At 40.6% G+C, this 18,562-nt stretch overlaps 1 protein-coding gene across 8 annotated transcripts in view; it reads right to left on the bottom strand.

Moving 5' to 3' along the window:
• STAMBPL1 (STAM binding protein like 1) overlaps positions 1-18,562 on the bottom strand; it is a 51,535-nt gene that overhangs the window by 8,319 nt on the left and 24,654 nt on the right. For 5 of the 8 annotated variants that reach the window (XM_070470607.1, XM_070470602.1, XM_070470603.1 and 2 more), the window contains exons 2-7: positions 13,333-13,415; positions 10,611-10,828; positions 6,539-6,614; positions 4,278-4,373; positions 1,499-1,874; positions 31-155 (exon numbers count right to left, since the gene is read on the bottom strand). In XM_070470607.1, the coding sequence (XP_070326708.1) occupies positions 31-155; positions 1,499-1,874; positions 4,278-4,373; positions 6,539-6,614; positions 10,611-10,828; positions 13,333-13,362 (921 nt within the window). In that variant the 5' untranslated portion in view covers positions 13,363-13,415. Of the gene's footprint in view, positions 1-30; positions 156-1,498; positions 1,875-4,277; positions 4,374-6,538; positions 6,615-10,610; positions 10,851-13,332; positions 13,416-14,194; positions 14,283-18,562 lie in introns of those variants that run through there. The other 3 variants (XM_070470605.1, XM_070470604.1, XM_070470609.1) reach the window with 2 other exon arrangements.

Raw genomic sequence — 18,562 nt, 5'->3', positions numbered from 1 at the left:
TACAGAGAAGACATGAAACACAGTCCATACCAGCTTCCCACAGAGTATTCCACAGGTTTCTATCCCCCTCACTGTATTGGATTCTGCCAGCAGCAGAAATCTGTGGCAAAGATCTCTTGATAAAACGACGCATCTCAGTCCTTCAACCACTAAATCTAAGAAACAGAAAAGGGAGAAAAAGCTAAAAAAACAAACCTTACATCACATCCCTCAAGTGACTACAGGTAAATATAAATTCTAAAAATGAAATTATCTGGTGCTCCCCTTCCTGCATTTTATTTTAAAACTTATGAAAGTGAACAATGACCAGAAGGAAGGTAGAATTACCCTTTGCATATAAATTATTTATAGGTAAGTGGGAAGGTACAAGCGCTTTTACATCTTGGGGTCTTAGATCAACTGCTCACATGCATGTGTTGTTTCCACTTGGCACAAAGCACAGAGGCTGCAGACAATACATCTCATATTCTATAAGCCTTAAGATATTCTTTTTTCGTGTTTGCCATGTGTTGCTTATATCTTATGGAAGTTGGTCATCATTAAGTAATAGCACCGTGTTTTCAGAAATAACTGGCAGTAGAGTAATTTATAGCACGACTGCTTATCATAAGTGTTTCCAAATAAAAAGAAATACAAACTCCATCTGACAGTGTTTGCTGGGAAATTTTCCCACTTGGTTTTGGAAACCTGCCAACACTGATGTCAGAGTCCCAAGCAGCACTAATTCTTGGCAGAGACACCTAATCCATTGGGAGGTTAACCACCGATGTGTGCGGATCTTCCTGGGCCAGGGAAATGCTAAATATTTACATTTACTGACTGAGTAAAGTTCTGGACAAACAAGTTTGCCAGCATCTTCTTTCTTCTCCAGTGTTAAGTGTTTACCTTTTAGAATTTATGTTTTCTTGATTAAAATACATGAATGAAAAAAATGCTCAGAATTTTTCTCTTCTAAAATATCTGTACCGTGATCAAATATAATCGTGTTTATTATGCCGTCTCTGCTCTCTCAGGGGGCAAATCACATTTCCTGAGTGTTAAGGTTACATGTAGCAAAAGGCAGATGACACAAGTCATTCACACCACATCAACCATGGGAACTACCACGGCTCATGATAAAATGAGTAGACCCTGCCTAGATGTCACAGAAATACGCTTCCATAGCGAACAGACCTGTGGACACAGTGAGGGGAAGGAGAGGATGGGACAAATTGAGACAGTAGCACTGAAACATATACATTACCATATATAAAATTAGATAGCCAGTGGAAATTTGCTGCTCAAATCTGGTGCTCTGTGACAACCAAGAGGGGTGAGATGGGGTGGGAGGTGAAAGGGGGGGCTCAAGAAAAGGGGACATATGTATAAGATGGCTGATTCATTGACATATGGCAGAACCAACACAATACTGTAAAACAACTATCCTCCAATTAAAAACAAATAAATTTTTAAAAATGAAAAACAAACCAAAAAAGAGGTAATTCCATGTCTCACTTACTCTGAGCAGCATTTAAAGTCGCAGCTGGCTTTAAGGCCCTGTTGACGGGAGGTGAGTGGCCAGCACAACTGGTAGCGTCACTTTTATTAGACTGATCTGCAAGTACATTCAGCAAGGAATTGTTCTGGCGTGTGGAAAAGCAGGAGAAAGCACTGCCATCGATCTGCTCTGACAGTGCCGGCGTTTCCTGGCTTCGCAGCTGACTCCGGGCTAATTCCTGACTCCGGGCTAATTCCTGCTTCTTGAGCTGATCTTCAAAAATTGAAAACTGCTCTGACTCCAGCTGCTGCTGGCGCATCTGGGCGATCCTCTTCCTTTCCGCCTCGATCAACCTCTGATGCTCCAGTTTTTTGAGAATTTCAGCTTTGTATTTGTTCTAGAAAATGTGGTTGCCACAGGAAAAGGTTAGTTTCCAAGCCAAAAGCATCAAAGTGGAAGCAGAAGCTTTCAATCTTCCAGCAGACACAGCTAGATACTCCCACATGCCCACAGGGACACTACTGAGATGACCAGAGAAATATATAGCATAGTGGCAAAAGCCCCTTAATCTGATTTCAGGAGCAGTATGGAGTCCACTCATATTTTACCAGAGACAAGACAGGATAATCAAGTTCCCTCCATCCTCCTGTGCTTTTAAATACTAGAAAATCAAAGTCAGGACTGTCTGCATCGCCTGGCTGATTAGACTGCTTCACAGAATGTTCATATTACCCTAGACTGCACTGTCCAGTATAGTAGCTACTAGCTACATGTGACGATTGAAATTTAATTAAAATGAAATGAAATCTGAAATTCAATCCCTCAGTCTTACTAGCCATGTGTTAAGTACTACAGGTTAGCAGCTCCCATATCAGACAGCGCCAGAGAGAACACTGCCATCATCATCCAAAGCTCTTAGGGATAGTACCACCCTTGAACCTTTTTGCAACTGACTCTAGAAGTCATAGTGCGGACTTTATGGAGAAGGGGGTATCCCTAAAAAGTGGTTCTCAGAATGGGGTCGTCGTCTCTATCAGAACAAACTAATAGGAGCTTTGTTAAAAATGATGATTCCCAACTCCCCAGCCTTAACAAAAATATCTAGGCTTTATTAGGTCAGAGAGTTAATCTTTAAGAAGCTTCCCAAATAATTCTGTTGAAAACTAGACTTTGGGAGCTACTAGGAGGCAAGAGCGAGGTGGGGGATACAGTTAAAAGCAGCACTTTATGTACACAAATCCCCTGGGTCTTGTTACAGGGCAGACCGGCATTCAGCAGGTCTAGGGTGGGGCCAGAGAATCTGCATTCTAACAGACTGCAGGTGATATGACTGTTGCCTGCAGCAAAGGCTTATTGCTATGTCTATGTCTCCCAGACATAAAGGCTGCCATTCTATCCCCCCAAATATTTCTACCTGGCATATACTTGGGGTCCCATTGTGGACTATGAAGTAACTGGTGTCACTAACAGCAGACCACAACTGCTGACGCTGCTCTTCCCAGAGCCAGAGGGGACTAGCGTTCACACTGCTGAGTAGGGAGGGGAACTTAACAGACTTTTCTCCCCCTTCCTGTTGTCCTGTCTGGGCCACCAAAATGACTTCAATCTTTCGTGTGTGTGCTTGCTAAGTCACTTCAGCCGTGTCTGATTCTTTGTGACTGTGGACTACAGCCCGCCAGGCCCCTCTGTGCATGGGGATTTTCCAAGCGGGAACACTGGAGTAGGTTGCCATGCCTTCCTCCAGGGGAATCTTCCTGACTCAGGTCAGGCGGGGTCTTTACCACTTTAACCCTTTCCCAGGGCCACCTGGAAGTCCCAGTCTTTCACAGTTCAAATCAAATTATCAGTATCCACACTGGAGGGAATCATCTGATTTCAACCTTCCTTCTGTTACTCAATGCAAACGGCTCACTCAAACCAGCGACACCGAAGGAAGTAGACAAGGCCTGTGACCATGTTCAGCGGTAACGAGACTGGACTGAACTGAGAATCAGTAATACTGAAACTTTCAAAGCTCATAAACACACAGTCAAACAAAAAAGCAAGACAGAAGCTGCAAACCTTAAGAGTTCAAGTGCTGAACTGCAATATCTAATAGACCGATGGGTCAATTTCTTCATTCAATGCCCTTTGATCTCAGACATAATTTTTCTTTTCACTCTCTTATATTTAATAGGAACCCAGAAGTCATCATCCTTTGATGATCTGACTACATTTCACTCATATGGCTAGATATTATTCCATCTGGATGTTGTATTTATGTTATTATAGTAATTATAATATTTAAGAATATAATAACATAACATTAAAATATTTAAGAATCGCATTAGATACCTCAGAAACTATATACTGTTCTCCCTACCTCTCTTACTGCCTCTTTTCATGCTAAAGAGCAGCCATCTGGCTCAAGATCACACTGGCAAGAGTTGGTCAAAAAGCTCTGTTTATTCTTTTTTTTCCCCAACTTTAAACTTCTAATTTTGTATTGGGGTATAGCCAACTAACAATGTTGTGGTAGCCTCAGGTAAACAGTGAAGGGACACTCTGGTTAAATTACTGTAGAAAGTCTATTTTCTAATGCTTCACTTTATTAGATCTTGTTGGGAAATAAAAATGACCACATCTTTGGTGCAAGTGCATAACCTGGACATCAACATCAACTTTTTAATGGGTTTTCCATCACTGTTTCTTCAATTTTAACTTAAATGCAGATGACATTTGAAAAACTCATGAAAATAAAATTCAAAAAAATATTTGCACAGAAAACAATCCATGAAATAAATGTACCAATTGAACTTACTTTGCTTTGCAAATATTCTTGGTATTCTACGTTATATTTCTTTAAAAGGTCCTTTTTCAATTCATCTGTCCTTGGGAATGCAATCTCCTTCAGTTTCTTTTAAAAATATATATATACATATTGATTAGTAGAATTTTCAGTATAGTCTTTCAGATCATCAGCTGAGAAAGAAAAACAGCTGGTATGTGTATTAGAGATCAAGACACCAATAACCAAACAGGAAGGTGGAAAAATCAATATTTTCTAGGGCTCCAAAATACAACTTTTCAGCAGAGAAGAGAAAAAATTATCCCCTTTGTAAGACCTTTATTGACGCCATTGGTTAGGTAAGCATTTTGTATAGGTAGGCACCTCATTTTCAGTAGTGGATTTGTAACTGCACATTCCATGGTTTGTAAATTATATGGCATCATAGTTAAAGGGACATTGGAGAACACGGTAAGTAGAGATCCCTAGGCTTAGCGGACTGTAAAAAGCAGTTGAGGCACCTTTTATAAAAATGTAGATCCCCAGGCCTAACCCCAGATTTACTGAATCAACATATTCAGAGAAAGGATTGGGATCTGTATCTCACACAACTTCTCAGTGATTCCTGATGGCAGGAAAATACCATCCAAGTACCCACACCAGCCTTAGTAGAGATGAGGAAACAAAGGCTCAGAGAGATCAAAAGGCTTGTCCAGTGTCATACAACTGACTGATGGCCTCCTTATGACTAAAATCCAAAACTCCTAACTCTAGTTAAGCTCTTCCATTAAAATTTCTGTGCTCTTAATCTTTTGTCATCCATCGATCCATTTATTCAATGAGCACAAACAGAAAATGTATATGCTTTTGGAGAATTTATTTTCTCTGTAAGTGAAAATAAGAATAATCCTAAATTAGAGTGGGCTTCCCACGTACCTCAGTCGGTAAAGAATCTGCCTGCAATGTAGGAGACCCAAGTTCAATCCCTGGGCCGGGAAGATCCCTTGGAGAAGGAAATGGTAACCCACTCCAGTATTCTTGTCTGTAAAATCCCATGGACAGAGGAGCTGGCAGGCTGCAGTCCGTCAGGTTGCAAGAGTCGGACATGACTTAGCAACTAAACCACCACCACCAAATTAGAGTAAAAGGGTCACCGTGGCAGCCTAAGACCTTGGTTTCCATCCAGAACTTTCTGACATTAAATGAACAAGAGAACTGAAGGGAAATGTTACACAAAGGCTGGATAAGGAATGACCCTTCAGAGAGTGTACAGAAATTTAACAATGTAGGTGACCATTTGTGTTCTACTTACAGGCACCCTTAGGCCTGACATAACTGGTTGTTGTTGTTTAGTTGCTAAGTGGTGTCTGACTCTTGGTGACACCACGGACTGCAGCCCACCAGGCTCCTCCGTCCATGGGATTTCCCAGGCAAGAATACTGGAGTAGGTTGCCATTTCCCTCTCCAGGGGATCTTCCTGACCCAAGGATCCAATCCACATCTCCTGCATTGCAGGTGGATTCATGACCACTGAGCCACAAGAAGCCCGACATAACTGGCTAAGAGAGTTTTTATTCCATTATGTGGTAAAATATTTTTGGAGAGTAATTTAAAATTTCATGTTGTGATTGACTTTGTGTACATTATCTCCATCATATAAAATCAACCCAAACTACTTAAGACAAATAAATGGAAAACATTGCTTAAATGTTATCTAAGAGGATATATTCTCAGCTAAAGATATTTGAAACTATATATGTAGCAAATATTGATGCTAAATAGATACACTTCAACAGCCTTCCTTTTCCTTTGGACTATTTCAGGTCACTCACTAAACACTTCATTGTCTAAGAGGTGAGTACTATAAGAAGAAAATGATTAGAACTTTGTTACTGCCTTGATAATCAACACTGATTTTCAAATAGGTATTGAGTTGAGAATTGTATGGAATTACCAAAACCAGCCAAAATGATTGTCTTATATAAGTATGGGGAAACAGACAACTATTCTCTCAATCTCTGAGAGGAATCATAAAATAATACCTTCTTCATATCGTAAGATCAAGTGCATTCTTGATTTTTTCTTTTCTTCTCCCAGTTTTAAGTAGACATCCCACAGTAATGATGACTAAAGGTCTAAGAAGAGATCGAAATATCATAGCTAATGGAATGATTTTTTTTTTTTTTTGCACTGAAACTCTCGAGAGGATTAGACAGAGGAGGAAAGGAAAGGGATGAATCAATAATGGATACTTGGGGAACCTGAACCTCCAGGGAGAGTTGATCACTCAATACCTTCATAATATCTTGCTTTTCGGGTACTGCACATTGCTGGTAATCTCGATGGTTGGGAAGCTTTTCTACAAACAAACTGGAGAAAGAGAAAACACATCCTTATAGTTATATGACAGAAAAAGCTCAGTGATGGTTTCTAATATAAGAATGAACCTCCTTTTCAAAAGGACATGGTTAATAACATTATTTACGTGAGCTCAGTCGTGCCCAACTCTTTGTGATGCTATGGACTGTAGCCTGCCAGGCTCTTCCTTCATGGGATTTTCCAGCCAAGAATACTGGAGTGGGTTGCCATTTTCCTTTTTATTTAACCTATATTCTTTCCATCTGCCATCAAAGGTTGGTATAAATATGACTTTGGCATTATGGAGGAGTTAAGCTCAGCAAACTAAGCACTGAGGTTAAGAGGGTTAAAGTCAGGATGCTCCCCAACAGATCACATCACTTTAGTTTTTCTCAGGTCTTGGGCACTTAACCCCACTAGAGCACCATTTTACTTGTGTATAGTGCTGGCAACACTGAGTATCACATGAAAATGTAAGAGTTTGGAAAGATGGATAAGAAACACCTTCTCACAGAAACAGACTCAAAGAGCCACTGATGAATCAGCAGTGCCATGATGTGAAAGTCACTCAGTCGTGTCCAACTCTTTGTGATCCCATGGAATAGTTCATGGAATTCTCCAGGCCAGAATACTGGAGTGGGTGACTGTTCCATTCTCCAGGGGATCTTCCCAACCCAGGGATCGAACCCACATTTCCCACATTGCAGGAGGATTCTTTACCAGCTGAGCCACCAGGGAAGCCTGGCATGGTAGATATATGTGTATTAAAAACTCATATATGAAAATTCATAACTCAGATAAATGTCAGCCAGAATCCTTAATGGATTAGGAGGTGCTAATTAACAGTTAATTATTCTTCATCACCTTTTCAGGAACAAGGGACAGTAAAAATGAAGGGAAATCCTTATAGCAAACCAGGTTCATTGTTTCCAGGTAAAGTTAAGATTTTGCTTCTACAAGGGCATGAAATTCTGTTTTTTTTTTTTTCCTCTTACTGATGTATCCTCAGCCTGTAGAATAGCGTCCATCTCATCATAATAAATGCCCAGTAAATATTTGTTAAATGAACAAATGACCCTTAGAGCAAATACTAGTTTTGATTAACATAGTAGCACATTCTTCATTCCTCTGAAATTATTTAATTATTGATTTACCACAGACATATTTCAATTAACTACTTAGTTTTTTATTGGCTGAAAGAGGCTAGGCTATACTGCAGTAACTGACTTCAAAAGCTAAGGGTCCTAAAATAACAAATGTTTATTTCCAAGGTATGGTTGGTACCAGTACAAGTTGGGGTTTCTGAGACGGTTCAGATACTTGGGAACCCAAGCTGATGGAGGATGGAAACTGATGGAGACCCTGATATCTTGTAGTTGCTCTGTTTGAAACATAGGTCAGGGAAAGAAAAGGGACTGGAGAATCACTAAGGACTTCTGATTGTTTCAGGTTGAAACTGATACATGTAATTTTCCTCCACATTTCATTAGCCAGAACTCCTCATATCTTCCTAACTGCAGAATGGCTAGGTCTCCTTTATGGAAAGAATAGGAGTTTGTGACCACTAAGAATATCTACACCCATGGGTGGGTGGCTCAGACAGTAAAGTAAGGAATCAGAAGATAAGGAATCTGCCTGCAATGCAGAAGTCTTGGGTTTGATCCTTGGGTCAGGAAGATTCCCTGGAGAATGGAATGGCAATCCACTCCAGGATTCTTGCCTGGAGAATCCCATGGACAGAGGAGCCTCACAGTTTCCAGGCCATGGGGTTGCAAAGAGTTGGACATGGTTGAGCAACTTTCATTTATAATTATTGATGTTCTGTTGTTTACAAATCATATACACTCACATCTCATCTACTGAATGCATAGGCATGGTATTATAATTCTTATTTTTCTCAAGTGAGAAAATTAAAGCTTAAATAAACCACATTAGGTGTCAGTTGCCTAAGTCTTTTATATGTAGAATAAAGTCACTGATATGCAGAGTTGAAGAGACCTCAGATTTTCATCTATAATAAGCCTTTAATTTATGCAGGTGAGAAATTGAACTCACAGAGGATAACTGAACCAATGGTCATATCGTTAGTGATGGGGGAGAATTCATATATTGTGATTCCTCAGTAACTCAGAGAGTATATACGTGTGCTCAGTCGCTCAGTCATGAACAATTCTTTGTGACCCCATGGACTGTATGTAGCCCACCAGCCTCCTCTGTCCACGGAATTTTCCAGGCAAGAATACTGGAGTGGGTTGCCATTTCCAACTCCAGAGGATCTTCCCGACCCAGGGATTGAACCCAAGTCTGTTGGGTCTCCTGCATTGGCAGGCGGACTCTTTGAACCACTGGTGCCAATGAAAAGCCTTCAGATAGTATAGTGGCCCTTTACCACACTTATGTGTGTGTGTAAAACTCAGAAGGTGAAAAAAATATTATCAATTAGTAACTTACACTTCAGAAACTAAAATGGAAAATGCGTACTATCGATGACAGTTGATAACATCCAATTTCATAGCTATTTCTTAACCTTTCTCGAAAGTCTCTGATTTTTCCCAGTTAAAATGAATGCTGCCAGCCATTCTCTAAATTTCCAACAAGTTAATTAACGTGAATAAAATGAAGAGACCACTTTGCATACCATACTGCTGCTGCTGCTGCTAAGTCGCTTCAGTCGTGTCCGACTCTGTGCGACCCCATAGACGGCAGCCCACCAGGCTCCCCGCGTCCCTGGGATTCTCCAGGCAAGAACACTGGAGTGGGTTGCCATTTCCTTCTCCAATGCGTGAAAGTGAGGTTGCTCAGTCGTGTCTGACTCTGCATACCAAACTAATTGCCTTTGATTTCACCCATGGTAGAGTCACGGATGCAGCAGCTAACACAGTTGATCTTGGACTTCCCTGGTGGTGCAGTAGATAAGAATCTGCTTGCCAACACAGAGGACACAGGTTTGATCCCTGGGCCGAGAAGATCCGACATGCTGAGGAGCAACCAAGCTTGTGTGCCACAGCTACTAAGCTAGGGCTTTACGGCCTGAGAGCAGCAAGTACCGACGCCCCCAGCACCACAACTAGAGAGTAGCCGCCAATGGCCACAATTACATAAAGCCTGCACAAAACACCAAGCATCCATCGCAGCCAAAAGCAAATTTTAAAAAACAGTTGACCTTTTCAACTTCTTCCATGTTCTCAGATTAAATCCCCAAGTAAATGAATACAACCAATCAATGAGTGATTTTCAGTGGAAACAAAAAATAAGGGCTTTGGCTCTGATGAGATCACTTTTGGTAACAGGAGATCTTCACAATCAGTAAGATGGCAAATTGGTACAGAAAGTCCAAATCCCATTTTTTTTTTAGTTCAAATGAGGATATGTTATTAACAAATATCTATCTAATGCGAAGTGTGATATTTTTTCATGACTATTTTGATGTTGCCACTTTCAATATATTGGAAGATCTTTAATACATAACAATTCTTACACAGCTAAATAACTGCTTTAAGAAATACTGACTACAATGTTAAAGCAACTACTACACTCTGTCCCCCAAAAAGTTCCTTCCTAGGATCGTCAATTTACCCCTGGTCTCAACCCATCAAATTAAATTTCAAGAATGTTAATGGCACATTTCAGATGCTCTAGATAGAGCCACAATAAGATGTCTGCTCACAAAGGCTTGCATTCTTGTGAAGGGAGAATGACAGTGAACAAGAAATTTTGTGAAGAGAGAGAAGGGGGCACTCAGGTTACTGAGTGCTGGCCTATGGATATACATCCCTGCACCTCACTTCATCTCTGATCTTCCACCCCTAAGCCTCAGAGACAATATTGGGACACCTTTGAGTACATGACTTTGTAACTTAAAAACCTGGCCCTCTCCTGCTTCTGGAGATTGTAAATTTGATCTGAGTATAAATACATGCCTGGCATCGAAGCTGTCTCATCAAAATAGCGTGTAAATATTTATTCCCAATGTTATCATTTCAACAATCTCCAAGATAAAATACTTACGTTATAAATTTATTATAAAGGACAAATGCACTTTCCAGGTTTCCTTCTTCCAAATACACAGACGCCATCCTCTCCATTTCTACTCCGGATCTAAAGTAGCGGCGTGGAGTGATATCTTCATTGATGGTGATGTTTCCTCCCAGCTTGCTTAGGGCACGGACTCGTTCTTCTGGAGTGAGGGAGACATCCGTGTGGTCTGGCATTGCAGCTAACTTTCTCTGCAGAGCCAAATTTGAATCTCTGGTTATAAGAAGAAATGAACAGACTGAAATTATAGATGTATTTTTTGTACTAAATATCTGACATCAGTACCTAAGGAAAGTTTTTTTTTTAATGAGTTAATGAGATAAAAGTGAAGTCTTTTTGCTTAAACATGTGGTCTGCACACCAAAAAAGCACATATCTGCAGGGTAAACATATACTCTTTTGGACTAAGATCTCTTGCAGGTTTCAGCTACAGTTCAGTGGCAGTTCCTGGGTATGCGAATGTTTTAGGTCATTTTAGGTAAAATATCATTGACCATTATATCCTTACGAAAGTAAGCCAAGAGATGGCTTCCTGCCGGGGCAGAGATCATATCATTATACTGGAAGGGTCTCCAAGACGTGTTTTGGATCCAAAGTTACTGTATGTATTCAATTCTATTCCAGAATACATCTAGTTTAATGAGAAGCTTTCCGGGCCTCTCTGCATCTTTACCAAGTGAATAAAACCCCACCAATAAGTCCTGAAGAAGCCTTTTTCAGCATATGGACACACCACTTCCCCCCTTTCCCCCTCTATTCCCAACATAATTACACTGTTAATTTATCTCTGGCTAAGAAAATAATGATAATAATTACTGAAAAAGGGTCTGTGATATTAATACATTTGTATTTTATAAATAAAAACACATACACATTTGGAAAAACACAGAACGTATAAGTTCAGGATAATTATTCAATAAAAAGTCAGTGCTTCTGAAAGGTGAAAAAGTCAACAATTTTTTTTTTTTTCTGTTAAAGGCCACATAGCACATCTCTTAGGCTCTGAGGGACACAGTCTCTGTGGCAGCTTCTTAGCTCTGCGGGTGAGGAAACAGCACAAACCTCATGTAACGAGATAATGCTGACTGTGTTCCAAGAATGCTGTTACATGACCACAGATTAATGCTTCAGTGACATCAGAAAAAAAATCTAGGAATATTAGGGCAGACTTCCAGCCTCCTGTATGCACAAAAGTAACTTGTCCATTTTTTTACTATGCAGTCTATGCTGAGCTATAATTATTTGTTTACAAGTATTTTTGACTCCTTATAAGCTCCTTGAAGGAAAGGAATCATTTTACATTCATCTTTGTGCTCTGGAATATAGTATATTCCCTGTAACACAAATGATAACCTATAAATATATCAAGTAAAGGAGGAAGAGAGAAAGGGAACAATGTGATTATAATTAGACTATCTTTTTACCTGAAGAAAAAAATATTTATTTTTCATCTATGGAAATGGTGCTACTCTACTTAAGTTTAAAACTGATTTCAGAGATAAACTGGGAAATAGCCTAAACTCTACATCAATCGATAATTTTTCATTTGAACATGAACTTCTGGGATGTAAGTAAAATTTTCCAGATGACAAAGCCTTAGTGTTCATTTTTTACAGCGACAGGTCCACTAATATTTTAATTATTTTCACATAATGTTCTAGAAAAACACATGAGGAACTCCAGGAAAATGACTCCTTCTGCGGAGGTGGAAATGTGGCAGTCTTGACAATACAGTGTCAGAAAATGAAAAGTGCCTACAACTTTCTGCCCCTCAGACATACTCACAAAAGCGACTGAGCAACTGGGAAGGCCTTTTTCCACAGAGAGAGAACACTACCCTATTTCAGAACAAGCACTAGGCCGTCTGTGTGTGTTCTGGTGCTCAGCTTTGTGTGATAGGGTATTCGGTACACTGCTGCCCCCAGGGGACAAGTTCAGTGAGTGGGTTTGGGAGGGTCATCAGGAGAAGGTGGATGGTAATGACAACCTTTGTTTATCAAGCCCCAGTGATGGGCTGGTAACATTAAAACTATGGTTTCCAAAAGTTGTAAGGTGCAAAGTACAAAACTGGGCCATGGAGATTATATAATGTTGCTATATTCACATTCAGAGACTGATCTGGGACACACAATAAGCCCATGGGATCCCTAGGCCCCTGTTACTTCCTCTCCAGCACATTATTTCTCCTAAGATGTAGCTCAAGAAGGGGTGTGCTATGTTGGCTGTACGGGGAAGAGATGAAAAGGACAAGGGTTTCAGGTATTCGCACATTTACACAAGGATCCCAAAGCCGCATCTTGGTGTTAAACATAAAATGCTTCCTTAGCTATTACTACACAAGGTAAACCTCTAATTTTTCATCTGTGAAAACACTGAGGTACAGAACAGTTGAAGTACCTGTTACAATGTTATCTCTGAAATTCTCTCTGCTGTCGTGCTAAAGAACTACACTCCTGGAACCAAACCAGAGAATTAAAATTTCATGCTTTCATGGAAAAAAAAAAAGAATTATTTTTAATTGTAGCAAAGATGGTTTTATTAGTCACTTCCTCAAAGGAGAGGACCGCACAGGTGGATGAAAACGGCAAGTGTTTAACTTCTTGAAGCAGTTGTGACTCATTTCACATTTGGTGTGTTTCTGTTCTTCTTTTTGGGTTTTCGAACCACATGTAAAATGCCAGTTGGTGCCACTTACCAGGGAGTTCACAGTTAACGGCTGATCCATGTTGTCCTGTCTACAAGATGACGATGTTTACTGTTTCTTCTCAATCACTTCATCTGTTTCAAAGGCAAAAAAAGCAGAGCTAGGGTTATTTCTTGAGAACTCAGGTCTCATATTCCCAACCCCAGGGTTATTTCTGCCTGAGAAAAAATATGAACCAATTGCAGTAAGTTATATAATCTGAGACTACTGGAAATTTCTTCCTGAAAGTACAAAACTGCAGGTGGTTATAAGGTTTCTTGAAGCAGACTTTGAAAACAGGAGGTATGAAGAGATTTAATTCTTGCCTAGTACCCAGAAAGAATCTGCTGGGTGTTATCTTTCTTAGAACACCATGCAAGATTATAAAGTGGGTTTACTTGCTTCAGAAGGAGAAAGAAGGTCATTGTGACTGAAAGCATGGACTCTTAGACCTGGAGCCAGTCTGGGCTTCACCTAAGTCTTCCTGGCTATGGTAGGTGGAATTCTAAGATGGCGCTGTGATACCCACCCCTTGTGGTCCACAGGTTTATATAATCACCTCTCCTTGAGTGTAGTGAAGACCTGTAACTAGCTTTTAACCTCAGCAAAACATGGCATAGGTGATGGACCATTATGTCCTGTCATATGGCAAAGATGAACAGATTTTTGCAGATATATTAAGGCCCCTAAACATTTGACGTTAAGTTCATCAGAAGGGAGATTATCCAGAGTGGGAGACCTTTCAATGAAAAAGACATTCTTCTGCTGACCTTGAAGACTCAGTTATCATGAATTCCATAGCTATAGGGAGATGCTGCTGCCAAGAATGATGTGCACTTAGAATAAGACCTCAAGCCTCAGATCTGGTCCTTACCTTGGTCAACACCTCCATGCTGCCTTGTGAGACCTCGAGCAGTGGACCCAGATATGCCCAGGCTGCCTAGGCTCCTGACTCCACGAAACTGTGAGATAATAAATATATGTTGTCTTAACACATGAAGCTTGGGGTGATTTGTAATGCAGCAATAGAAAACAGAATATTTTATCAGGGTGACTGCAGGTAAATATATAGCTTTCTGTGCATCTGAATAAAGGGAAAAAATAATGGTACCTAAGTCATGTCGATGTGGTAAGGATTAAATGACTTAGCATATAAAGAGCTTAGAACAGTTCCCAGCACACAGTCAATATCATATCAATGTTTGCTCTTATTAGAATCTTGATTGTGCAATTGAGAAAGCTGAGTCTTCAAGATGTTAAGTGAATGTACCCAAGTTCAAATACTCAATAAATGTTAGTCTCCTTCCTTTGTATGCTAGTTTAGACCAAGCACTGCATTATCACTTCCCATTTCTAAATGTATTTTGGCTTTTAAACTCCACTAATCAATTATGTGATGTTGGACACATAACTTCTCCTCAGTTCCTCATTCATGAAATGAGGGGACTAAGCTTCTTTCAAGTTATAACCTTCTGTGATACTAGACACTTCAGAGGTACATTATTCAATCTTTTTGTGCTATTTTCTGGCCTGAATCCATGAATGAAAAGCTTTCCAAGGAAAGTCACTCAGTATGTTCCGATCTCTCCCCTTCATTTTCTCCAGTGATCCTTGCAGTAAACGTCAAGCTGTAGACCAGTAGGCTACAGCAATGCCCAAGAAAGAAATGACCTGCAGGAAGCCCCAGTCACGGTATAGTTTTAAAATCCAAATCAATCCTGGGACCACTGAACACAGGCAATCCCATTGGGGGAATTACTACTTCTCAGGGAGAATAAGCCAGGGGGGAAAAAGACATTAAAAGAGATGAAGAGACAGAACAAAGAGGCTTAGGGAGAATTTGAGGCTGGGTGGAGAGAGAAGAGGACAGGGAATACTAGTTACTCATTGATTAGAGTCTCCTAAAAACAGAGAGTGAATTCTTTGAGGGCTTACTCAGATCTTTGAACAGAGCACAAATAATTTAAAAAGTTGGAAACATTAGGAGAACAGTTCTAAAATCATATAAACCCAAGATGTTTAAAATGCAGGTTGCTCCTAGATGCCCATCAGCAGATGAATGGATGAGGAAGCTGTGGTACATATACACCATGGAATATTACTCAGCCATTAAAAAGAATTCATTTGAATCAGTTCTAATGAGATGGGTGAAACTGGAGCCCATTATACAGAGCGAAGTAAGCCAGAAAGATAAAGGGCATTACAGTATACTAACACATATATATGGAATTTAGAAAGATGGTAACAATAACCCTATATGCAAAAAAAGAAAAAGAGACTCAGATGTATAGAACAGACTTGTGGACTCTGTGGGAGAAGGCGAGGGTGGGATGTTTCAAGAGAACAGCATCGAAACATGTATATCTAGGGTGAAACAGATCACCAGCCCAGGTTGGATGCATGAGACAAGTGCTCAGGCCTGGTGCACTGGGAAGACCCAGAGGGATAGGGTGGAGAGGGAGGTGGGAGGGGGGACCGGGATGGGGAATACATGTAAATCCATGGCTAATTCATTTCAATGTATGACAAAAACCACTGCAATGTTGTAAAGTAATTAGCCTCCAACTAATAAAAATAAATGGAAAAAAAAATAAAAAAAAAATAAAATGCAGGTTGCTGGGACTTCCCTGGTGGTCTAGTGGTTAAGACTCTGTGCTCCAATGTAGCAGGGATGGGGGTGGGTTTGATCCTTGGTCGGGGAACTAAGATCCCACATGCCAGGTGGCATGGCCAAACAAAGAAAGTGTTAGTCGCTCAGTTGTCTCCCACTCTTTGTGACCCCATGGCTGTAGCCCACCAGGCTCCTCCATCCACGGGATTTTCCAGGCGAGAATACTGAAGTGGGTTGCCACTTCCTTCTCCAGGGGATCTTCCCAACTCAGGGGTCAAACCTGGGTCTCCTGCATTGCAGGCAGACTCTTTACCACTAAGGAAGCTTCTTTGGCATGACCAAAGAAGAAAAAATAAAATAAGTGAAATTCAGATTCCTGGAACTCAAAAGGATTCTGGATCCATTAGTTTCAAGTCCTCCGACAGGCATGGATTGTTAAGATGTGGCCCATGTAACTCTGATTCGTGAGACTTCCAAGCAATGCTTTGAAAGACACTGCATCTGAGAATGGATCAAGCAGGATTCTCAGTTTCAAGCAAAGAACCCACAGAACGATAATGGAAGGATCATAAATTTCCAAGAGGGCCAGAGAAACTGGGCTTGGAGGCTACATATCTGGGAACATCACCCCAAATCACACAGCAGCTGTGGCCTGCTGTCTGTCGCTGATGGGTAGGGCAGCCAGCAGCTTCCACTGCCAACACCAGCTGCTGTCCTGGAAACCACCTGGGGAGCTGCAACACACATTCTCATGTCACTGGTTTCTATTTCAAAATATGAGATGGAAGTGCATCTGACCGGCAGAACCTAGGTCACATGCCTGCAGCCAGGCTGCGAAGGTGGTTGAAAGTGCAAATATCTAGTGCTTCACTCTTCCATAGGAGGCAGAGCAGGACCTGCCAAGTGAGAAAAGGTAGATGCAGGGCTGGGTGGCCAAAAGCAATGATAAGTGTGCACAGAAATCAAAGCTTTCCATAATGAGCTTCTAGATGTGTAAAATGTTTAATTCAATACATCTTAAACACCAGAATTTATTGAGTTGCTATAGATGAAAACCAATAGTTAAACCTCTCTTTATCGCTACTCCACAGAAACAAATCTTTTCAGGGTTCTTAGTAATTTTTAAAAGTGCAAAGGGGTCCCAAGAACAACAACAACAAAAAAAACTGAAAACCAGCTGCTCTAGACCTTTTATGCAAACAAAGAAACAAATAAAAAACAAACCTCACCAAGCTACTTTGATAGCTACTTTGATTTAACCAGAAACACAGTGGGCTATAGGAATCTAAAAGATGAAAAAATGATTGTCAAGGATCACCTGCTGGGGCTTCCTTGGTGGCTCAGTGGTAGAGAATCTGCCCGCCAATGTTGAAGACACAGGTTTGATCCCTGGTCCTGGAAGGTTTCATCTACAGTGAAGCAACTGAGCCCCTGCACCACAAGTATTGAGCCTGCGCTCTAGAGTCTGGGAGCTGCAACTACTGAAGTCCTAGCACCCTAAAGCCCGTGCTCTGCGACAAGAGAAGCCACTGCAATGACAAGCCTGCACATGACAGCTGGAGAGTGGTCCCTGCTTGCTGCAACTAGAGAAAACTCCATGCAGCAACAAAGACCCAGCACAGCCAAAAATTAATAAAGAAATATAATTCTATTTTTTTTAAAAAGGATTACCTTCCATTTCTACCACTGAAGTCTTACTAAAACAATTAGAAAACTGAGGATATAATAAGAGATACCTTACCTCACAAGAGCAAATGTGATGGATGGCTATATAATCTGCAATACCCATTCTCTTTTTCTACTATTAAAATGTAACTTTTTTATAGCCACCAGGTTAAAAACCTACATTTCTTGGCTTTCTTAGAATCAGATGTGGCCGTGTTCTGGTCAATGGGGTGTGACCACAAGCACTGTGATCAAAGTCTGGACTCTGCCTTTAAAGAAAGGGTCATGGCCTTCACCCATCCTTCCCTTCCCTTCCCACTGGCTGGAATGCTAACCTGCAGCTGAGCCATCTTTGGCTCATGAGAATGAGCCTGAGTGAACTAAGAAAAGGAGCACTCTAGTTTGCTTACACTCAGACCATGATGAGAGGTAAGTTTCTGTCTTACCTAATACTTTGTTTAGATCTGTATACTGACGGATGCAGTAAGTTTAACCTAAAAAGGATAGTTCAGTATAACCCAAGGGAGACTACTGCCCTTACTGCTAAGAATATACCTCCTCCATCACCCTTCCCCAGCCCTGGTGTTAGCACTCTGCCTGTCCTGCCTCCACACCTTTGCTCCAGGTACCAGAAGCCACAGAAAAATACTCCTTCCCTCTTTCCTCCCCACAGCACACCTAAATCCTGCCCATCCTCTAAGATCCACTTATCATCTAAAAGTTTCAGACTGCTTCTGAATTGATACTATGTTATCCCTCAAACTAGCAAATATTATAAGCAAAGCCCAAAGGCAACATATGGTGGTGACAAATATTTAATTTTGTTGTCACAGTAAATTTAGAAATTCTAATTTAGTTATCAACGTTTAAAAACTGAGAGATTTCATACAAAAATTCAGATTAAAGCTTCTCTTAAAAAAAAATAAGAGAATCTGGCTCTGCTGAGCCTGATACTTGGAACACTTA

The sequence above is a fragment of the Odocoileus virginianus genome, chromosome 7 (genome assembly GCF_023699985.2).
Source record: "Odocoileus virginianus isolate 20LAN1187 ecotype Illinois chromosome 7, Ovbor_1.2, whole genome shotgun sequence".
NCBI lineage: Eukaryota > Metazoa > Chordata > Mammalia > Artiodactyla > Cervidae > Odocoileus > Odocoileus virginianus.
The sequence above is the reverse complement of the archived record's forward strand: the minus strand, read 5'-3'. Positions and strand labels throughout refer to the sequence as shown.